We start from the raw sequence: 24,830 nt of genomic DNA, 5'->3' as shown, positions 1-24,830 counted from the left end.
ATCCAGAATCTGGTTTCCAGCATCTGCAGTCATTGTTTTTACTATAGGATGATGACTTGGTTCAGAAGATGTCATGCTGGAAAGTAACCAAACATCCACATTAAATGATACACAATTATCCACGATGACAGAGAACACACTGAGGAGATGCAAATCCTGCACCAACACTCCCCCCACCCCCCAAACCCGCCCCCCCCCCCGCCCCACCACCAACACCCCACACTCACCTCCATCCAAGGCCCCAAAGATCCTTCCACATCCGGCAGAGATTTTACTTCACAGTCAAACACCTCACCTAGTGTATCTGTTGCTCTCTGTCATTTTCTCTACGTCGGGGAGACAGGATGCCAACTCGCAGAACTTTTCAAGGAACATCATTGGGACATGCACCAAACAACCTCACTGCCCTATGGCCAACTACTTCAACTCCCCCTCCCACTCTGCCAAGGACATTCAAGTCCTGGGCCTCCTCCACCACCAAACACAAGCCATCTGATGCCCTGCAGGAAGAATATCTCATCTTCCTCATTGGTACCCTTCAACCATCGTATCAACGGTGATTTCACCAGTTTCCTCATCTCCTTTCCCCCATCTTATCCCAGACCCGATCTTCGAACTCGGCAGCACTCTCTTGAACTGTCCTACCTGCCCATCCTCCTTCCCACCCTCCATCCTCTGATCTATCACCATCACCCACCTGTATCCACCTATCACTTTCCCACTTACCTTCCCCACAGCCCCACTCCCACCTCCAATTTAGCTCCCAGTCCCCTTCTCCCCCTCCAACCCCATATTCCTGATGAAGGACTTATGCCCAAAATGTCGATTCTCCTGCTCCTCAGATGTTGCTTGACCTCCTGTGCTTTCCAGCTCTACACTTTTCAACTCTGACTCTCCAGCATCTGCAGTCCTCACTTTCTTCTAGCACACTGAAGAGCAAAGCTGCACCATCAAATCAGGTTTACTATAGAAGGCCTCGATCTGGTCATACCATACATCTACTAAAGCTTGATCTGAATGTGTAGGGACACTTTTATATAATATGAACATTTTTGTACATCGTATAAAGAAAGGATTCCCATTCTTTAAAGGGAGGAAAGTGAAATATTGTATAATGCCGTAGCTTCCAGACCCGTCAGACCTGTATATTTAAGATAGTCACACAATGGTATGACATGAAACACTCCAGTTTTAAGATGTCAGTTGCATCTTCAGTCATTCTTTTTGTTTAATGGAGTCAGTGCAGTTAGTTGGTTCTGTGCATTGTACAGTAACATTAGTAAGCATAGAACCCAGACAGTAGGTGTAAGTCCGTGATATTGTAGCCTTGTAAATAGTTATATAAATAATGCTATAAATAGACCTCAAGTGATCTGACTCAATAAACTTATCCATCTCTGGTGCATGTTCTGCAGATTAACGTAAGAGTTTTGAAAATAATCCGTCAACATAATGAGCTTACTTTAAATCTTCTTGTGTATATCATGACAAGTTCCCAGAAATATCTGATCTCCAATATACAATTATCTGCTCCTACATCTTAAATTGTGGAGGGCTGATTTCCAATATCACATTTCCTATCCCCGATTTATAACATCACTTATCAAGAAGTTTCAAGGTAATACAACACATAATGAGTTCCAGTCCAAAACGCTACCAGCAGAATATATTCCTTGTTTAAAAATATTAAGTTTTATTTCCGAATGCTTGTATCAAAATCTTATAACATTCTTCTCATTAATTTCTATTTTATCTTGTTTATTTTATCCATAATTTAATTAGTCACAGCAGTTTCCTGCATTTTGTCACATGCTGTTATTACCCACTGGACTCCAAATGGGTCATTGCCTTTATTATAAGATTTGTTATAAATCAGGCAATTCAGAATTTAATTATCCAGATAATAGGAAACAGAGGGTAGTTATCATTGATAATTATTCTAACTGGTAAGTAGTGATGACCAAAGCACCCCCATGATCAGGCCTTAGATTCTCATTGTTATACCTTTGATGAGATACTTGTAGTATTCCAACTAAATGAAAGAAAGACATAAAAACTTTGAATAACCAATATGCCTGATAAATAGAGTAACTTTAAAAAATAAATCTATAAATACTTTGTATTTTGTGCAGATGAATGCATAATAGCATTTTTCATCAAAACAGAAAGTTATTCATATGGTTTTAGAAAACAAAAAAATGTGATCCCATATTTGAAGAATTTTTGTTGCTAAGGTGCTGTTGGACTAAGGTTGAAGTGAGCAGGAACATCAAATGTTGCATATTTGATCACATTATATAAGGGGAATGGATAGAATTCTGAAGACATATTTTCTATTAATCAGTACAACACTTGAAGCCTAATGTGACCAGTGGGCACCACACTAGCTGATGTGCATCATCACTCCCAGCTTCAATATTTTAATATGTTTCCTTTAATGTTTTTGGTTTTATTTGCAATAACATAAAACCTATTTAAAGGGGTTGCTCAATTGTTTGTTTACTAGCTCTTCTAAAGGAAAACATGCTTATGGAACCATATTATTGGTAGAAACTTTAAAACATAAACAAGCTTCAATATTAGGAACATCCACGGCTTATCCATTTTATAATGATGTTTATTCTTCGAAAACGTTTATAGTATTTAATTCATGTTAATGTCCATTTTGTCAGTGAGATATGTCAAAGAAACTCAGTTGTATTGATATACTAATTTATTTGTGGTCTCCTTACAGTTGTCAGTATCTACAACTTGTAGATCTGAAGAGGACTTGTGGCACAGTCGGTTGCAATTCTGCCTCTAAGCCAGAAACTCCATGTTCAACTCCCATTGATAACCAGGGAAAAGTGCGTTCATAATGCAATCAATCAAGCTGAGGATCAACTTTTAACTCCATCCAATATATAAATTAATAGAGGATAGATGTGACTGATGTGTGGAAAGAAAATTGGACACTTGACCATCACCGTTTTTAGTACTGGATGATGACTAATATGGAGGTCTTGGGGCACAGTGGTTGTGTCCCTATCTCTGGGCCAGAAGCTTTACGTTCAGGTTCCACCTCAAGGTTTGATTGTCATGGTATGTCATAGCTTTTGTGAGCACAGCTAAGAGCCAAAAGGAGGGAATTGTGTGCTTATTTGGTACTAGAATTAATTAGGCAATTAAAGAAATATATAGATGTACAATGTATGTCAAAATAGGAACTCATTGACATTAAAGATAGATAACCATTGTCAATGGGAACCTATTTGCAAACGTCAAGGTTTGTGGTCAATGGACAGTAGGAGCGTGATTAGCATCTAAATAGAAAGCATTTAACTCTAAACAAAGAGTTGTGGATACTGGAGATCTGAAACAAAAACAGATATTGCTGGAGAAACACAGCAAGTCTGGCAGTATCTGTGCAAAGAAAGCTGAGTTAAATTTCAAGTCTGATGACTCTTCAACAGAACTGAAGCATTGAACTTAACTTGGGACTGGTCCAAACTTCAAATGAGACATCAACAGTAATGACCATAAACAATACAGAACATTATGACATCTGGTAGGCTGCTGAGTGTGCAAGAATGTAAAGAAAGCTTTTTTAACGGAACTGTCTCTCACAAGCTGTATTTCCATGTGCTTATAGTAGATAAAAGTCTTTACTTTGTTTGAACACTTAGTAGTCTCACAGTCGTGTGTCACTTGAAACACCTTAATAAAGAGCTGGAAATTAATGACAAATGAATGCGGTTCACTATTTCATAGTAACATTTCACAGTCATGGGTTTCCCAGCTTGTTATAAGCTATGCGATTGACATATACTTTAATATAAGTTACTTTGTATTTTTGAACTTTAAAGTAATGGTATATAAATTTTGTCTGTTTTTTGAGGGAGTTTAATTATTAATTTGTCAATACTTCTGTAATCACAGTGATTTCTTTTAAACGCAGTATTGGACAGAGACCGCCCAGAGAATAATTTGGTTTTGTTTGCATTGGGAGAGTTTACAAGCAAACTGAATAAACCGTGTAGCACATTAGGTTGTCAGACAGAGGATTCTGGAATTTATTTTGGATTTTATGGGAGATCTCACAGAGCTTTTCAGTTAGAGCTTGGGCAGTTTGCAGAAGTCTAGGCTGAAGATGAATGTTAGCCCGGAGAAAACAAAGAAGGAGAACTATTAAGAAATTGGTTATCTTAGTGTAATATGTTTAGTTTAACAGTTCAGTACCAAAAGTATTTGTTTATAACTCTGAAAAAATGATGCTGGACTTTTTATTTCTTTATACTTCTAATTGTTCTCCTCCTATGAATATGTACCTTTGTACCTAAGATGGCACCATAAGAGGCAACAATTTGTCAACTTTTCACTGTACTCATTTGAGTACATGACAATAAAGCTAATTCTCATTCTAATTTCTTTTTCAAGCTGGGAAAGTCACCGATTAGTTTTATGAAGGTTCCAAGAAGAGACAATCAGATTTTCAAAATAAAGAATTGAAGCCACAGTAAAATTAAACTCATAAGGAGAGTCATTGTGGACTTGAAACATTAATTTGAAAGGGTTCAGAAAAGATTCACACGCAGGTTGCCAGGATTGGAGGGTTTCAGTTATAGAGAGTGGCTGAATAGGCTGGGACTGTTTTCCCTGGAACGTTGGAGGCTGAGGGGTGACCTTATAGTGGCTTATAAAATCATGAGAGGCGCGGATAAGGTAAATAGACAAGGTCTTTCCCCTGGGTTGGGTGGGTCCAGAACTCGAGGGTATAGATTTAAGGTGAGAGGGAAAAGATTTAAAAGGGACCAAAGGGACAACTTTTTCACGCAAAGGGTGGTGTGTGTATGGAATGAGCTGCCAGAGGAAGTGATGGAGACTGGTACAATTAAAAGGCATCTGAATGGGCATATGAATAGGAAGCATGTAGAGGGATATGGACCAAATGCTGACAAATGTCACTAAATTAATTTAGGATACCTGTTTGGCATGGATGAGTTGGACTGAAAGTGCTACACATCGCTATGACTCTACAACTCTGTTTTTCTCTCTCTCTCCACAGATGCTGCCTGACATGCTGAGTTTCTTCAGCATTCTCTGTGTTTGTTAAATAAAGCTTTCCATATAAACACAGAAGGAAATGAATTTCCAGTGTGAGTACAGTAAAGGAGTGATTTTTTCGGGATGTATGGGATTATATTTCACTGTTTGTTTCAAAATCTTTAACTTTGTATCAATGGTTTGTTTTATTCTATTTTACCTTGTGTAATAACCTTATGTTTTATTATTAAACCTGATCTGAAGTATTGCATGCGTGTGCTTCACTGTAAGATCACATTGTCAAATTATAAACAATATTTGTCAAGCCAAATTTGACTTATTCGGTAATAACATTAGGTGAAACAGGATGCATATCATTTTGTTGTGGAGAAACTGGGGACGATACTTTTGCTACTGAAGTTAGTGACTGGCCAGGTTTTCTGACTTGGGAGACTTATTTCAGTTTAGAAGGTTCCATTATTTCTAATCTTCATTCAGGAGAGGCTAGAACAGGATAGAGTCGAGTCCACCAACCCAGTAAGTAAATCATAGGCAGCCACGTGGATAGCAGGTGCCAAGGCACATTGATTAGAAAGGGCTCCTCAGTTCTCTGGGACTTTGTTCCAATTGCATTAAAAGTGATTATGTCCTCTAGTCCCCACTCCTGCCTCATCCACTCACATTGCTCCAAACATGTCCTCTCTGCTCCCTATACGCTCATTCACCAATGTTGTTCTACGTGGAGAATCAATGTCCACATAATAACAATGGCAAGTATTGAAATGCTGAGAAACAAGACATCCATTTGAAAATCTTCTTTGAAAAAACTGTTGTCCCTGCACCCTCAACAATGTGTCAATCAGTATCGGTAACAGAAGTTTTAAGCACTTCATATTCCTTAATATTATTCAAATAAATGTTCAACATTGATAAAAGAGCACAATAAAAATAACTTATTATAACCACATAAAGGTTGCAATCAAGCAAAGTAAACATTTTACTTGGTTTCCAGAACAGAATATCTTGCTGAGCTAAAGCAATTGAGTGTCTTGGAGATCAGCCAAACATTCATAATGAGGCTGAGAACTGTTTCAGTAGAAGCAGCTGGACAGGCATTTTGATTATGATGAAAGAAGGACACACGTAAGACCTTTCCAATATAGCCCTTCTAAGTTTCCCAAATTTAGACTCATCTAAGGGGTGAACTTCGATTCATCCAGAAACTGGCCTATTTCCTTGATAAGTGTGTATGGGGTGGCGTTTGGGATGGTGGTGCTATGATATGCCTAACCATGCAATGGAGCTGGCCACGTTGGATACAGGGTGTGGGATTACTATCTGTGCACTTATCCTGCCCCAGCAAAAACAGCTGATGCTGGGGCCACCAATTTTGCCATGAACACCTAGGCCTGAGTAGTTGAGGGAATGACTCCTTTGTCAACTTTCCTGGCTGAAATCAACATTTCATCCCAGGAGGAAGGAGAAAAAGGTAAAATTGGATCAAAGTGTAAATATACAAAGAGCAGTGAATGACTACTTCATACCTGTGTGTCCAGTAGTTGTTTACTTCTTTCCTCTTTTTGTTCTGGATTATCATCAAATATGCTTTCGGTATTCAATTGCATCAATTTGTTCATTTCCAAAGGTGTCTCCATGTTTTCCTGCTGGGCTGTGTCTGGGTAAATTCAGAACAATATCAGTAATTTACCATGGGCAGCTCTTTAGCTTTATTGAATCATAGATGTAAGCAGCTTAAAAAGAAATAATTTATACCTTTGGTACTTTGTCCTACGGTATAGCCGTCATCATCAGGTGTTTCCAGGTTCTCTTTGCTTTAAAAAAAACATAATTTATATTAGAGTTATATCATATAAAGTTTCTTGATTAAAATTTAACCAGACCAAACTTTAGGAATGTTATTTTAACCAGAGATCTGGACTTATGTGATCCCATATGGTATCAGGTCAGTAACCTTCCATTCCTTTGAGTCAACTCTTCGTTTTCCCTTCTCTGAATTTAAAGAGACAGACCCCAGTTTTCTGCTCCATTTTTCTCCCATCTGTCCTTAGTTCCACTGCTCCCACAAACTATTTGCTAGAAAATGTCTGACAACTAATTTTTACTGTTGATAAGTCCCGAATTGTGTCAGTGAAGGATGAGGCCAACAAAAGGACTATGTTTCTCTATCTTTGAAGATGTTTTCTGCATTTGCTTGCCATTGGGTTTGAGGCTGCAGCACGCGTCCATTCCACCAACAGCTTTCCTTGCTCCAGTTTCCAGAACTTGCATGCTCCTTCTTCATGACAGAATCCAATAAGATTCTGCCCCGCAGGCAAAAAGATCTCCCCAATGCATGAAAATTCTCTGGGTTTATGTCAGCTTCAAAGGAGCAGACAGAAGTCTAGTCCTGCTTCTACAAAGTGCCATCAAAAGGAAAAGATCGTCATCATGCCTAACAATACTACCTGAACCTTAGATACTAATAGCAACAAGTTTAAATCCATACCTTAGTTGTAAGTCTCAATGCAGTTTAAACCATATGCTAAGTACTGGAGGTCTAATTGCCTCCAAATTCAACATGACAAACTCCCTATAGTACTTTAAACTGATTTCCACCTCTCATGAATACCAAGCAGACGACTGCAATTGATGCTGGCGATATTAACATTAAAAGTATCCAGCAAGGAGATAAACTGTCATCTACATATTCTCTGAATTTCAGTTAAACCCTTCCACTGCTCAAGTCTCAATTGTCTCTTCAACTTCCTGTTGCCAATTGTCAGGTGAGACAATATTAACTTTAAAGCTTCCTGCAAGTCAGCTTGTCAAAATATAACAGACTTTCAATTAGCCAAATCATTTGGGACAAAATATTAGCTTAGATCTTCGAAAGGCTGTTCTATTTCATAGGGAAGGAACATATTCACATGCAGTGCCAAATAATATGAACAGATTGATATATTTTTCCCTTTGTTATATTATTGTTGATCTGTGAAAATGTCACATATGAAATTAGTGATAATGGATATAAATTTATACATTATATTCCGAACTAAGGATAAAACAATCATTTGAACTAATGTTCTTCAACAAGATCCTTGTTTTGATCTCCCCAGTAGTGGACAAAAACAATCCATTATTGTCTTTCACAGTAAGTTTACATAATGACAGTCTGTGCATTTCCAACTTATTAATTGAGTGGAATTTAATAACTGCAGCAGCAGTTTACCTGCCCACTGGCCAAAACCAGTGGCAACCCTGCCACGGCCATATTCAGGTAGCCTGATAGAAATTAAACCTAATGTGACCCTTACCTAGTTCTCATCAAGGGCAAAGACATTCCTTCCTGCTGGGCCTATCCTTAATGGTGCCAGATCCCTCCATGTGATTTAGCCGGAGTGTGGCAACATACGACACTTTTCACTTTTGCAAAGTACAAACGATAATAAATCATTCAAATCAAGTCATTCGGTGTCTCTGAGGACAAGGGAGCATCTGTGTGTAAACCCAATGGAGTTTGCTGTGTGATTACCCCACATGGTGAGTGCCTTATGACAGATCCATGAATTATTGGTCAGTCAGTTGGGGAGCTTCACAGAGATCAGTCAAGGGTCCAGTCATCAAATAGTCGGGGCTGTCTGTCCAAATAGGTCAGGGGTCAAGCCACGGTCAGTCCTGAGGGTCAGCTCAATGAAAGCCAAGGCAGGTTATCAGGAGTTATGGTTGTGGTAGGGAAATTTGGAGAAATCAATTATGGCGATTTGAGGCAGCTTACTGTGTCACAGAGGGGACAAATGGGGAATCTCAACAGAAAAGGGAGACTATAGTGCACTGGAGGACACAGGTTAATACAGGAAGGGGTGTCATCAGTCACAGCCATTCTGGCCTCAACAGGGGCAGTTGAAAATGATGGTTGACTTGACTAAGTTGTAGGGCCGGTGCTCCAGAATTAATGTTAGGAGATTAAGTGGTAATTCCGAGAGGTATGTAGGAACATATCGAACATGGGATTTGACAGGGAGTGCAAGGAAGAAAGAAACATGGAGGCTTTGGAGGGCCTCGTGATTACTAGGCTGAGCCTGTGACTTACTATGCCAAACATGATCTGCCTTCCACGCTCCTGCAAATCATACATATGCAATGAAAACGAAAAATAGCTGCAACTGCGCTTAGAGTGAATGGAGTCAATTGTTGTTTTCTTTCTGAGCACACAGATTCAATTTGTATTGGATGTGAGGCATTTCAAAGGATAACAGCATTGATCTGACACATTCACTTGAAGCTTGAAGTCATCAGTAATCATAGTACTCTGCATATGAGATGCATGTAGTGTCTAACTGTGTGAGAAACAAAGCCTAATTACAATCAATCTTGACATGTCATTGCTCATTGTAGCTTAATCATTGCTGTCTCTGGGAATTGGAATTGATCACAGGTGTCAATACAAGATCTTTTAGCCTGCACAAAGGCCCAGATTTTCTCTACTCTTGAACTGAAAGTACTCACCAAGATACTTCTATCTGCCACATTGCCTTTCTTCATTGACTGGGGGGGAGCTGTTGGAAATGGGACAAGAGGCCTCACAGCACTCTCCAAACACAGTGTACAACTACAGCAGCCACAGAGGGGATATGATAGACTCTGAAGGGTTCAGCGATTAGCAGTAGTCTTCTGAAGAGGACAGTGAGCAGGAAGAACATCACCTTCCACATGATGAAGCACTGTGGTGTCAGATATAATAAGTCTGAAAGGACTTAATTGACTTCCGTTTCCAATAGATGTGAGCAGGGTGCAGTGATCACTTAATTATTGACTATAAAATTGCTGCTGCTTGAAAGGCAAGCAGTCTCTGCATATTCTCAAAATCAAATACAACTTTTGTTTATTTGACTTTTCTTCATTTTTGTTGTTGTTGAGCAAAAGTGAACATTTTCAATTATTTGAAGACTTCCCAGTATCTGATGGTCCCACATTGAACAATGAGAAAGTTTTAAATTACACTGCGCATCAGAGAAAGAGTAGCACTCCCTTAGACAGTGTTCTCTGATGGCATGATGCTGAGAATTTATAACCTGAAGCTTGATTCTCAAACAGCATTACATTTATGAATGTGAGCTTGTATTTACAATGAAATGTCATTTATGTGCCTTCAGAACCATTTTTTTTAGTTTCCCTCGCTCCTTGAGAAAATTTTGTGGTTTTCTTCATGCTATTCTCCACAGTCCGCCTTATTAGCTATGCACCATGCCTCTATAGTGCCCCACTCACTCTATCTTGCCTCTTGCCAGTGGCTGAAGTACTCATCAGTGCCAGGATTACCTGCTGCCGTTCTTAAAGACGAGCCATTCACCAAGTCAGGAACGGCCAGACAGGAACAGCTTTTCACAGCGTACATGAAGTGGAAGGGCTACTTGCCAAAAATGACACTCAGCCGATTTCTGGGAAAATTCAGCCCACTATGTCTGCTTCTAAGTTTTAGATTTTACCTCCTCATCCTTGACTCCTTGTCAGCAGAAACTGTCTCTCGCCTTGATACCGTGAAAACTTAGAACTAGAGTATGGCTTTGTATGCTGTAGTGCTTTGCAGCATTCAAAAATGGCCCCATCCCATGGCAAGCTGGGATAATGGCAGATCACATAAAAAGGGAACCCTTTTATAAAGGGGTTTATTAAGGGCTCTCTCCAAGTCTGAATAGCAGTTGCCCAGTGGTGAGCTAAACACAACCTGTGAAGAAAGGCAGCCTCTTGACAGCTGAATGGGAACCAGTTTTCCGGAGACGTTTCAAAATCATGTGAACCACCCAAAGTAATTTGCCCTTTATGTCTTTTTTAAATCTGCCTCCTCTCAGCATAAAAATATGCCCCTAGTGTCTTGAAATTCCCCATGCTAGGGAAAAGACACCTACCATTAACCCTTCTATACCCCTCATGCTTTTATAAAGGTCCGATATAAGGTCACCTATCTACCTCCTACGCTCCAGTGAAAAAAGTCCCAGCCTATCCAGCCTTTCTTTATCACTCAAACCTTCCATGCTCACCATCTTTAAGCTAATTAGCAACCTGTTCTGCCACTTGTCTCTAGCGATACACTCACTAATCATAACAATCAGTAAATTATGAGGGATCCTATTGAAGGCAAATTATACTTACTGCAATATCACATATGTTCTCTCTGTCAGCTCCAGCAGGTTGGTCACATAAGATTCTCCCTTTTAATTTTTCATTTCTACACCTTCTTCTATTCCAAGTAGGGATTCCATTATTTTTCCTACTGCTTATATGCAGCTGGCTGGTCTCTAATTTTCTAGACATGTTTCCTTCCCTCTCTCTTTTAGATCTAGAGATACATAGGGCAGCATGGTGGCATAGTGGTTAGCATTGTTGCCTCACAGTGCCGGGATACTCTATGGAGGGGCAGTGCAGACTCAATGGGCCAAATGGCCTCCCTCTGCACTGTAGGGATTCAGTATCCAAATCTGGATATTTAAAAAGCTATCCTCCAGTCCTCAGGTGCAAAAATTATTTTCTAACATTTTCCCTACTATGACTGTCCTAAATTATGTACAATGTATAGAGGTAATCCATTCAAACCAAGTGTTTTATCTTTTTTGGGACTGAATAGTTTAGTTAATATGTTATTTTAAAAAATCAAATGCACTTCCCTCATTACTCATCCTTTAATGTCATGTTCACCTGTTCTAACTCCCTGCTAAATCCAAAGCAAATATTTTCTGCTATCTCTTTATCTTTAGCCATCTGTCATTTTGCATAAAATGAATTCTGTTGTCATGCTGTCCTCTCAGTATCAGCATACTGCACTTAGAATAGTTATTATTAAACTCCAAATAGGCTTATGCAGAGCTTCAAACAGATTTATTTATCCAAAATGAATTCACGCATATGATTTTTATAAGCAAGACCTATTTTCTTAAGGAACAGACTTGTGAAATATCCCTGAGAAATTTTAGATGTGCATTGAAGAACTGTGTTTATGAATTTGATATTTATCTGTGCTGCTAATAATTTTTAACTTTCAATATTATTAAGCTTATAATCAGTAGAGGTGATATATGCCTATTCTCAATTTCTGAGAATAAGCTAGGTTTGTTTTGATTATAATTAGATCACAAAATTAGAGTTGAACTATTGTGATTAGTCACCTTTGCATGAGATGCAGTGGTATTGACAAATATGAATGCTCCTTTCATAAGTCTAAAACAACTTTAATGTATAATATATTAAGACTGATAAACAGCCCCATATAAAAGGTACAATTATTTGTACATAAAAACATATCATGCCAATTAAATTTTGAGTTGGTTACATCCATAAGCCTCCATTAAAAGCTGTTGGAACAGCTCCTGGTGGGTATAAAATGTATAGAATAGAATCCCATCAGTGTGGAAAACAGGCCATTGGGTCCAACAAGTTCACTCTACCCCTCCAAAGAGTAAGCCACACAGACCCATTCCCCTATTCTATTACTCCACATTTATCCCTGACTAATGCACCTAAGCTACACATCTCTGAAGACTATGACAATTCAGCATGGCCAATTCACCTAACCTGTACACCTTTGGACTATGGGAGGAAACTGGAGCGCTCAGACATGGGGAGAATGTGCAAACTCCAAACAGATAGTGGCTCAAAGCTGGAGTCAAACCCAGGTCCCTGGTATAATGAGGTAGCAGTGCTAACCACTGAGCCACCATGCTGCTCTATACTGCTGATTTTATTTTTGCCAGCATCTTTGTGTGTAATTTCAGATCTGAGGTTTTGAGGCATCAAGCATTTTTACTCTGTTTACTATCCCATACTAATAGAAAATGAAGAACTATTTCCATTTGCTTCGAAAAGATGCTAGCTCCAACACAGAGTTCGAGTTATTTTCTCGGACACTTCTCGAATAGCATCTTGGGACACTGGAATGTAAATATTTAACTCTTTCATCTACATTCTTTCCTCTGACATTCTATCCAGGAGTGTTCCCTTTCATCCTGGTCTTTAAAGTTTTACATACCATACAATAGCTTTACTAATTTCATTTTCGGTTGCATTTTGTTTTGCCAGAGTAAAGAAGGAACCTAAAATAAATTGTATTATATATTCTATCGATAGGAAAATCATTTAACTTCGAATGCAATACAGGGTCTGCAGTTAGAACAGATGAGAATGTATCTTTAAACATTTTTAATTTGTCATGCAGGCTAAGACATTAGGCTGCAATAACAGTTACTGCTTCAGTGTAAAGTGGCCCCTGCCCAAGTCTCCATTATGTTGGACAGGAGAGGAGGCTCATTTGCAATTCTGGTCTCCTTCCTATTGGAAGGATGTTGTGAAACTTGAAAGGGTTCAGAAAAGATTCACAAGGATGTTGCCAGGGTTGGAAGATTTGAGCTATAGGGAGAGGTTGAATAGGCTGGGACTGCTTTCCCTGGAGCATCAGAGGCTGAGGGGTGACCTTAAAGAGGTTTGTAAAATCATGAGGGGCATGGATAGGGTAAATAGACAAGGTCTTTTCCCTGGGGTGGGGGAGTCCAGAACTAGAGGGCATAGATTTAGGGTGAAAGGGGAAAAATATAAAAGAGACCTAAGGGGCAATGTTTTTACACAGAGGGTGGTACGTGTATGGAATGAGCTGCCAGAGGAAGTGCTGGAGGCTGGCACAATTGCAACATTTAAAAGGCATCTGGAAGGGGATATAAATAGGAAGGGTTTGGAGGGATACGGGCAGTTGGGACTAGATTGGGTTGGGATATCTGGTTGGCATGAACAAATTGGACCGAAGGGTCTGTTTCTGTGCTGTACATCTCTATGACTCTGAGTGTCAATTTGATAAAGTCACCAAAAAATAGTATGTTGGTCATAACATAAACACACATTCGACCCATGTACATACAAATAAGGAGCATTCAATACAATTGGTTCCCTTAAGGCACATCTGTATTGGTAGTCTATTAACTTAAAACTGTCCAAAGTCATTTATTTTGGAAGGTTGTACATTAATAACACTAGTAAAAGTGGTTTGCGCAAAGAAAATTCAATTGAATTTTCCTACTTCCATATACTTTCCAGTATCCTGTACTATCACTTGCTGTTCAATAGTACCTTGAAAGTGGAGTCCCAGGTAGACAGGATAATGAAAAAGGTGTTTGGTACGCTTGCTTTTATTGGTCAGTGTATTGAGTATCGGAGTTGGGAAGTCATATTACAGCTGTACAAGACATTGGTTTGGTCACTTTTGGAATAGTGCATGACAATTTTGGTCTCAGTGACAAAGGAAGGATGTTGTGGAACTTGAAAGTTTTCAGAAAAGATTTACATGGATGTTGTCAGGATTGGAGGTTCTGAGCTATAGGGAGAGGCTGGATAGGTTGGAGCTGTTTTTCCTGCAGCATTGGAGACTGAGGAATGATCTGATAGAGGTTTATAAAGTGCATCGATAGGGTAAATAGCCAAGGTCTTTTTCCCAGGGTAAGGGAGTCCAAATCTAGAGGGCATAGGTTTAAGGTGAGAGGGGAAAGATTTAAGAGATACCTAGGAGACAATGTTTCATGCAGAGGGTGGTGCATATGTGGAATGAGTTGCCAGAGGAAATGGAGGCTGGTACAATTACAACATTTAAAAGACGCCTGTATGGGTATACAAATAGGAAGGGTTTAGAGGGATATGGGCCAAATGCTGGCAAAAGAGGTTGGATTAATTTAGAATATCTGGTTGGCATAGACGAGTTTGACTGAAAGGTCTGTTTCCACGCTATATATCTCTATGACTCTATAATCCCAAGTTATTTTATAGGTTGTTAAGGCATTAGTTTAATTGATCTTTCAATTCTTAGAAGTAACATGCTGCAATATCCTTAGGCCAATTAGAATATCAAAGTGAATTAAATTAAAGCTCAAGTTAATTTTTGAATTTAAAATAAAACTGAAGGATAACCAGTGATGATGAGAAATTCTATTCAATGAATATTATTCCTAATTATCCTTTTCTGACAACAGGCCACAGTACTTATGATCAAAACAAGAGCATAAGATCTAGGAGCAGGAGTAGGCCATCTGATCCCTCAAGCCTGCCCCACCATTCAATAAGATCATGGCCGATCTTCCTGTGGCCTCAGCTCCAATTACCCACCCCCTCACCATAACCATTAATTCCTTTATTGTTCAAAAAATTATCCACCTTAGCTTTAAGAACATGTATTGAGGAAACCTCAACTACTTCACTGGGCAGGTTCACAAACATCTGTGTGAAGAAGTTCCTTCTCAATTCAGTCTTAAATCTGCTCCCTCTAATTTTGAGGCTATGCCCTCTTGTCCTAGTTTCATCTGCCAGTGAAAACATCTTCTCTACTTCTATCTTATCTATTTCCTTCATAATTGTATATGTTTCTATAAGATCACCCCTTATTCTTCCAAATTCCAAACATTATAATCCCAGTCTATTCAGTTGCTCCTCATAAGCCAACCCCCACAACTCTGGAATCAATCTAGTGAACATCCTCTGCATCCCCTCTAGTGCTCCCAAATCCTTTCTCAAGTAATACTCCAGGTATTACTGCATCCAATACTCCAGGTATGGCCTCACCAGCTGCAACATAATCTGTTGAGTTTCTCTAGAAATTTCTGTTTTTGTTTCAGATTTCCAGCATTTTAGTTAATTTAAGATATTAGTTTTAGTTAATTTAAGATATTAGTAAAACGTAAATATCATTCTGAAACTGCTTGAACAAATAGCAGTGGTGATTATCTTTAAGAAAACCTTTTTTTAAGAAACAGAACCATATTAAGGGTTTATTTGTCCTCGATATGAAAACTTTCTTCCAAACTAAATTCAGGATTATTGGTGAAAGGGGAATGACAAAAATAAAGGCTATGGCTTAATGGTCCACAATTGCTCTTAGTTTTAACAGGGTTTGTCATCATATTCTGCAGCCAGAAGTTTGTGCTGCCTGCAACTAGTGAGTGCACTTAATGGTGCAGGAGGCAAGAGTTAGAGTTTGTAAAGCAGAGAACTAAAGCTACAGTTGATCAGAATTTTGTGGCTAATTTTAATGCACCTGCATTTGATGAATACTTTATTAAAATAGCATTTCGTCAGATTAAATATTTCCTTTGCAATGAACTCTGCAGCAAATGAGAAACATGTCTTTAGATGCACAACTGGCTACACTTTGTGTTTAGCAAGTGAGATAATCTTTCTGGTAATACTGAAATGTATAGGAGGCCTTTTCTTTCAATGGGAGCTTTGTTAGGCCATACAGATGGTGGATTGATATCAGTTGGTAATGGTGCAAGACAGAGATGACCAAGTGAGGGTTGGGGTTCACAATGCACCTGCAGTGGTCACTTTGGTAGAGGGAAGAAGCTGAATTACACAGACTGTCATTTCCTACTAACAGGAGGCCAAGCATAATTGTGGGTGAGATCCTACGGTGTAGAAGGAAGGTGAACGATTAGATCTTGAGAGTTGATTGCAACAGAGGACAAGTGATATGTCATGGAGGAAGGTTCGATATTTGTGGTGGCAGGTCAAGGACACTAGAGGACATGGGAGCTGCAATCCAGATACCCAAAAATGGGCTGAGGGAGGCAAATCAATGGTAAATGAAAGTTAATCAAGCATGTTGGTGCTAACCCAAAGGTCAATAAAGCCAAGGTAAGTATGATAGAATAAAGGTGAAAGGTGACTGAGTGAGTATGCAAGGTGATTGGTTTCCACCTCTCGGATCAAGGTAGGACTATTCAGAGTCATTGCTGAGATAATGTGAAGGTCTGTAGTGTAGGTCAAGGATAGAGATGTACATAATCCATGTGGATGAAACAAACCACATGGCTTTCCACTAATTGAAAACTCCTAAGTCAGCAGGGAGGTCCATAATGACTGTGCTGACCAGATTTTTGCCTCCCTTGCATCTGCAGTTCAACTCAGGCAGACAAGATGGATCAAGTAAACAAAGCGCTTCTCTAGGCTGTGGTCCACCTGGAAAGTAAATGGCATTTGGAAGTCCAGGACCAGCTGCTAATAATGACTAGAATAGAAAAAGGGATGCCAGCAAAGGGCCGGGCTGTATAGGAGGATGGAAACCAGGGGCCAGTGAGATGTCAAGCAATGCATGTAATCAAATATACTGCAGGTGGAGCCAATGTGGGAGATGGTTAATGATGTCAAGGGATTCTGTTACTAGCCGATGTCAGCTACTTCAGGAAGACCTGGGTACTCGTGGTCTGGGAGGTAATTTGATGCCATTAGCTTTAAAATTAACAGCAGCATTGAATTTCTGTGTCACTGGATCATTCCAAGATTTCACTGATGACATGTGTAGCATCTTGCAGTCAGCCACTCACAAATACATCAGGGAGATCACCAATGCCCTGTACGGAACAGCCCAAATTAATTTACAAGATTCATCACAGACCCTAAGATCCAGGCAGACAGAGTTTTGAGATTTGGTAACATCAATAAATTTCTACAATTATAAGGGATAAATCATTGCCCATACGTTCAGCTATGAGTTCCACTGAATATTCACTGACTAAAATAATTTTTACTTTCTTAATTTGGTTTGCAAGCACAGGAATTGAATCCTGCAAGTGTACACTGGATTCTCATGTGCTGGAACTGTTTACTTTCCCCTCAGCAACTGCAGGGATGTCTCACCTCTACAGGGGAAAGGGGGTATCTAAAAAGGACCTTCTCATAATACCTATGTGGAATCACCAAGGCCAGTAGGGAAAGGTGCAAAACTGCCCCTGCCTCAACAAGGGTAACAGTCAAACCAATGGACTGCTGAAGATGACAATTCTCTGTCTGGAATATTTGGGTGGAGGGCTGCATGATGCACCACAGATATTCTCTGGATCACTGTGATCCACTGTGCCCTAAACAAACCTGTGCAGCAAAGGTGTGAACAATCTACAAGTAAGAAATGGAGGATCTTCAGACCTCCAAATGAAGAAGAGGAGGAGCCTGGTGGGGAACCTAAGGGAATGTCCAGCACTGCTATACCTGCAGATACGAAGATGATGGAGCAATGCACCAAGTTACCCAATGACACCCTCATTGAAACATATTTCCAACAAAGCTGAGTTCCCTGCAAGGTGCTGTCCTTCCCAATAAATGTAATACTGGAACTGCCAGGAGATACAGCACACTCCATTCATGCCAGCCAACACTCCCATGAACTTAACACCCATAACATAAAGGCTGCAGATCCTTGGAATGCGAACCTACACATATGGTTTTGTCAAAGCCATATAAATTTGTGGTTTGTAAGCAAGTTGTACATATCTCAGTGACACATGCTCCACAAGCTGGTGAGGCCTTGCACAGAGCTCTATGTTCACACACTATGAATGGTCTAGCTTTGAATGTTGTTTAGACAATAGCTTCTGGTGGATGGTAAGGGTTTCAACATCATTTACTGCCTTGACAACCAGGTTCAAAACCTAACAAAGATTCCTTAATTAAAAAGCTACATATGGCAAGACTTTCAGAGATGCTGCTCCTTTCCAGGCCATGCAATAAATGGCACCATTATTGATCATCAATGAAATGTTAGACTTTTAAAATAACTTATCACTTTGTACAATTCGCAGCATACTGACCATGCAACACACGTAAGGAAAATGATCCAAATATATATTTACACATAACTTATTATATCCACAGAAAGAAGAGTCACCATTGCCACTTGAATTTTTAAATTTATGTTTCCTAACCTTAATACAGGTTTCAGTTTCAAACACATGGCTGTGATGGGTGTTTTCTTTGAATGTAACTTTGAGGCCTGAATCTTTGTGTCATGTTGAGTGGGCCAACAGATATATTGAAAGTAAGTGGAATATCGCCTTGGAGCCATCAGAGGAGATGTCCCAGGGAAGAGATTTGGAAGTTAATTGAGCTTTATAACCATTGTAGACAGACACCTTTTAAAAAGAAATTTGAACTTCGAGTTAATAGCTGAAAGAATGATGATTATTAGATTAGATTCCCTACAGTGTGGAAACAGGCCCTTCGGCTCAACCAGTCCACACCAACCCTCTGAAGAGTAACCCACCCAGACCCATTTTCCTCTGACTAATGTACCTAACACAATGGCCAATTCACCTGGCGTGCACATCTTTGGATTGTGGGAGGAAACCGGAGCACCTGGAGGAAACCCACGCAGACACTGGGAGAATATGCAAACTCCACACAGTCAGCCAAGGCTGGAATCTCACCTGGGACCCTGGTGCTGTGAGGCAGCAGTGCTAACCACTGAGCCACCATGATCAAAATCTCTAAACATTTGCTATAACAAATGACTTTAAAAAAACTATTGATTAAACATTACTTCTTTAGGCAAGTTATACTTTATGCAGCAGAAAGGGGGAAAGCCTTTTATATTTCTCACCCCTTGCACTCTCCATGGAATTATAGTCCTTTTCACAGGCAGTTGACGGTTGTTTCTGGCTTCCACTGACATCCCTGTGCCGCAATTTTGCTAAGTATGATTTTAACTGACATTATTCCAGGTGCTTTCCTCAGTTTTCCGAGACTTCCATAAATCCACAATCAACCATCATTACTTTTAAAACTGATAATTACTTTTCCCTCTGTCCATGTTAGATAAAATCTTCCAGAATCCACAAAAGGCTACAGGGTGTTTCTCTTTAACTTGAGACTAACTCCATTTTACATCTGTTCATGGTATCCTTCAATGTTAAGCAGTCTTTTCTCACTGCTGACCATACAGAATTTCAGGTGTCTGCCAGGGATATTAATTGGTTTGTAAGGAAATGGATCACTTGATCTTAAAAATAACTTTCCCTGAATTTGTCCCCACGGTGATGTAAAATGAATTAGCCTTGCATCTCAATGGAAGTGCTAATTAGCTATCATTGATTCTGGCTCCCTTTCAGTTTAGAAGTAAATGGACAGACTGCAGGGAACTTTTAAAAATTCAATACCTCTAACCCCTTTCTGGGACTGTGGGAAACTTGAGTGAACCAATGGCAAGCCTAGAGCCTGCAGAAATGTTCTCTTGGTGTAAATTTGTTGCACCATTTTCTCAGCAAAACAATCCAAGCCCCCCCCATGCTATCGAACAAACCAGCCATCCTACTGTCAGGCAAACTTCGCAGTCTCTTCACAGAGTCTTCATTTAAAGTGGTAGTTCCAAAATATACTAATTTTATATATGTTAAACGATGTTAGCTCAGAAATGTCAGATCTCAAGAAACCATCAATTTAATACTACAGAAAACAGTCTTTCAGAGATGTTTGTTCCGGGTGCTATGTTTATGTGTGCTTTGTCTGTATTTGTGTGTTGTCATGGAGGGGGCTCCTGGGGAGGGGGAGAAGACTTGAGCCAGGTTTGAAGCCTCATTATTATGTTGTAAGATCTTGCCTTTTGACATGTTGGGACTCTTACCGGGTTTCAGCAGTAAAGTCATCACAAAAGGCCACTTGCCAGTCCTTTTGACGAGGGAATGGGTGATGATGGTATAAAAGAGGCTGAGGTACCAATGGTTTAAATATGTCCAATCAATATTTTAAAGGCAATTTTTCCATTTAAGTCTGTTCTCACAAAATTGTTTTTCTTTTATCCCTCCAGCAACATAGATACATATGTCATTCTAAAGTGTTCTCAGAAGCATCAAGACGAAGTGTCAAGAATTTAAAAAATTATGATTTAGAACAAGGTTATTGCCATGACATTCATTCATGGGAAGTGAGCATCGTTGGCTAAGCCAGCATTTATCACTCATCCCTAATTGCCCCAGAGAACGGTGAGAAAAATTACATTGCTATGAGTCTGGAGTCAAAAATAGGGCAGCAGATCTCCATTCTCCAAGGACATTAATGAGTCAGGTGGATTTTTATGACAATCAATATATTGGTCACCGTTAGTTTGGCTTTGTATTCTAGAATTTTATTAAATTCAAATTTCACCATCTGCCATGATTGGATTTCAACCCTTTTCCGCATACCCTCAACATGGTATTCTGATTTACCATCCAGGGAAATGATCACTTCATTGCTGTCTCCCCCATTACATCCATGCAAAATATTAGCTTTAAGCATTTTAATCCTTTCTCTTGGCAGACAAAAATTAGCACAAAGATTTAAACTTGGCGAAAGTGAGTACTGCAGATGCTGGAGATCAAATTCAAGATTAGAACGGTACTGGAAAAGTACAGCAGATCAGGCAGCATCTGAGAAGCAGGAAAGTCAAAGTTTCGGGCAAAAGCCCTTCATCGGGAATGAGGCTGGGAAACTCTGAGGTGAAGAAATAAATGGGAGGGGGGGTGGGGTTGGGGAGAAGGTAGCTGAGAGTGCAATAGGTGAATGGAGGTAGGGATGAAGGTGGTAGGTCAGTGAGGAGGGGGGAATGGATAGGTGGGAAGGAAGATTGACAGGTGGGACAGGTCATGAGGACGGTGCTGAGCTGGAAGGTTGGAACTAGAATAAGGTGGGGGGAGGGGAAATGAGGAAACCAGTGAAGTCCACATTGAGGCCATGGGGTTGAAGCGTCCTGAGGCAGAAGATGAGGCATTATACCTCCAGGAGTCGGGTGATGAGGAACTGGCGATGGGGAGTTGAAATGTTCAGCCATAGGATGGTGGGGTTGATTGGTGCGGGTGTCCTGGAGATGTTCTCTGAAGCGCTCTGCGAGTAGGCGTCCCATCTCCTCAGTGTGGAGGAGACCGCATTGGGAGCAACAGATACAGTAAATGACATGGGAGTGGAAGTGCAGGTGAAACTTTAATGGATGTTGAAGGCTCCTTTGAGGCCTTGGTTGGAGATGATGGAGGAGGTGTGGGTGCAGGTTTTGCGATTCCTGAGGTGGCAGGAGAAAGTGCCGGGAGGGGAGGGTGGGTTATTAGGGAGCGTGGACCTGACCAGATAGTTGTGAAGGAAATGGACTTTACAGAAAGTGGCAGGAATGGTGGAGGATGATGTGATGTATATGGAGGTTGGTGGGGTGGAAGGCAGAGGTGAGGGAAGTGGATGAGATGCGCTGGAGGGCATCATTGGCCACGTTGGAGGAGAAATTGCGATCTTTAAAGAAGGAGGGCATATGGTGTGTTCTCTGGTGGAACTGGTCCTCCTGAGAGCAGATGCAGAGGAGACAGAACAATTGTGAATAAGGGATAGCATTTTTGCAGGAGGCAGTGTGGGAGGAGGTGTTATCCACAGCTATCCACCATTTCCACCACCTACAAACGGACCTCACCACCAGAGATATATTTCTCTCCCCACCCCTATCCGCTTTCCATAAAGTCCATTCCACCACAACTACCTGGTCAGGTCCACGCTCCCTAACAACTCCACACCACCGCCCCCCCACCCCCCCCCCCCCCCCCCCAGCTCCTGGGACCTTCCCCTGCCACCGCAAGAATTACAAAACCTGCGCCCACACCTCCCCTGCTCACCTCCATCCAAGGCCCCAAAAGAACTTTCTACATCCATCAAAGTTTAACCTGCACACCCACATGTCATTTACTGTATCCGTTGTTCCCAATGCGGTCTCCTCTACATTGGGGAGACCGGATGCCTACTCGTAGAGCGCTTCAGAGAACATCTCCTGGACACCCACACCAATCAACACCATCACCCTGTGGCTGAACATTTCAACCCTCCCTCCTATTCTGTCGAGGATATGCAGGTCCTGGGCCTCCTCCATCACCACTCCCTAACCATCCGATGCCTGGAGGAAGAATGCCTCATCTTCCACCTCGGGATCCTTCAACCCCACGGCATCAATGTGGACTTCACCAGTTTCCTCATTTCCCCTCCCCTACCTTACCTCAGTTCCAAACTTCCAGCTCAGCACTGTCCTCATGTCCTTCCCACCACCTATTCCTCTCCGACCTCTCACCTGCACCCCTAACTCCATGCACCTATTGTACTCTCAGCTACCTTCCCCCCAGCGCCCCCCTCCCATTTATCTCACCACCCCTGAGGCTCCCAGCCTCATTCCTGATGCAGGGCTTTTGCCCGAAACATCGATTTTCCTGCTCCTCAGATGCTGCCTGACCTGCGAAGCTTTTCCAGCACCACTCTAATTTTGACAAGATTTAAACTTCCCTATTTGCCCTGATCACTATATTACATAAAACTCATTTGGCTACACACAGACATGCTGAGGGATCATCCATTAACTGTCCTCCGTCACTGATTTAAGACAACTGCAAGGAAATAGTGTCTTTTGGAAACTATTAAGGCAGCATGTGGTGTCGGAATGTCATGTGGAAGTGACAGAACATGGTTGGCATGGAAACAGTAGAAGGATGGGCCATCTGAGACTGTCTAACAGAGAATACTGGTGAGAGCTTCTGGGTGCAATCAACAGGTATGGGGGCGAGAGTATTGTGTTCACTGTGGAGAGGGGGGATCAGGCTGTAGTCCACAGATTTAAAAAGGTCACTGAGGGTTTTGAAGGCCAAGGTGATAATTTCAGAATTGAGACTATTGCTTAAGCAAGAGCCTGTGTCAACTTGCAAAAATAGTGACTGGGACTTGGTTCAAGTTAGCTTGCAGTCAGCAGTACAGATTTTGCTGCACATTCTTGTCACAATTGTCACAATAACTCTATGTGCTATGAAGCTTGGGAGCGGTCAGTCGAGTGCCATAGGAACCTTAAATTTACTAAGGAAGAGGAGAGCAGCAGGACTGTCATGTTTAGATTTACCAGAGGTTTAGATGAAGGTTTCAGCAGCAAATGAGCTGAGGCAGGGCATTATAGGCTCCCAGAGATGGTGTGGATTTGAATCTCATCCTGAGCTAAAAGGCTCCAGATTTGCCAAAGTCTAGTTCAGTCTCAGAGGTTTACCAGGAGGAAGGATGGTGTAAGAGGCAAGTCAACAGATTTTGTGGCAAAGCACAAAGATGGTGGCTTCAGTATTCCTAATTAGTTGGAGGAAATTTACGCTCACCCACTAATAGATGTCAGATAAACAACCTGACAATTACGTTGAGGGGTCAAAAGAGGTGGCGCTGAGGTAGACCTGGGAATTGCCAGCTTTCAGGTAACGTCATCGAGTAACAGCATTTAGATGTGAATTAGCCGAAAGCCAAGAATATATCTTGGCAATGATATAGGAATGTGAAGGAAAACATAAATTGGATAAAATCAGAGAAGACAATGTTTATAATTCTATTGGAGCTAATCATTTCTTGAGAGACAAAATAATAACATTTAAAAAAAAACAAATATACCCAAGTTTGTGGCAGAATGCAGAAACAAAACCAGAATAAGATATCCATAAAAATGCATGGCATTGGAGATTTCTGGAACTATTGGTTTTGAAATTGTTGAGAATGTTAGAGATGAAAGAAGCAGTGGCTGGCAGTGTGATGATAAAAATTAAGAGTGTGACAAAGAAGTCGTTGGGGTGAAATCTAAATTATCAAATGCGAAAAGGTTCAGGGCAAAATTGCATTTCACCAATAACATTAGTTGCTCCCTACATGAAAGATTAGTGTTACAGAGGCTGTTTGTTTTCATATCCGATGTAGTTAGCGAATAGGGATCTGATGAGGATTAATGGATGAAGTAAAGGCCAGGAATGAATTCGTAACAGTTCTGTTCATTACCAAGCATTCAGGAACAATAGAGAAGGTAAAGGAGAATGGGGAGGAGTGACGATGTTTAATTCAGAATAATGTTACAACTCTAAATATGGTTTTACAAAATGTCTCTAGAACTGAGTATACTTGACTCCAGTTGAAGAATGTAAGTGAAAATGTCACATTAATTGGGGTTTTCTACAGAGCTTTGAACATTGAGGAAATAGATGAGAAAATTAATTGGCAAATTT

At 40.6% G+C, this 24,830-nt stretch overlaps 1 protein-coding gene across 1 annotated transcript in view; it reads right to left on the bottom strand.

The window, feature by feature from the left end:
• ppp1r3ab (protein phosphatase 1, regulatory subunit 3Ab) overlaps positions 1-24,830 on the bottom strand; it is a 59,364-nt gene that overhangs the window by 15,298 nt on the left and 19,236 nt on the right. The window contains exons 2-3 of the mRNA XM_060839813.1: positions 6,796-6,854; positions 6,567-6,697 (exon numbers count right to left, since the gene is read on the bottom strand). Of these exons, the coding sequence (XP_060695796.1) occupies positions 6,567-6,697; positions 6,796-6,854 (190 nt within the window). The remainder of the gene's footprint in view (positions 1-6,566; positions 6,698-6,795; positions 6,855-24,830) is intronic.

Source organism: Hemiscyllium ocellatum, chromosome 19 (genome assembly GCF_020745735.1).
Source record: "Hemiscyllium ocellatum isolate sHemOce1 chromosome 19, sHemOce1.pat.X.cur, whole genome shotgun sequence".
Taxonomy (NCBI): domain Eukaryota; kingdom Metazoa; phylum Chordata; class Chondrichthyes; order Orectolobiformes; family Hemiscylliidae; genus Hemiscyllium; species Hemiscyllium ocellatum.
This window is presented reverse-complemented; position numbering and strand designations above follow the sequence as displayed.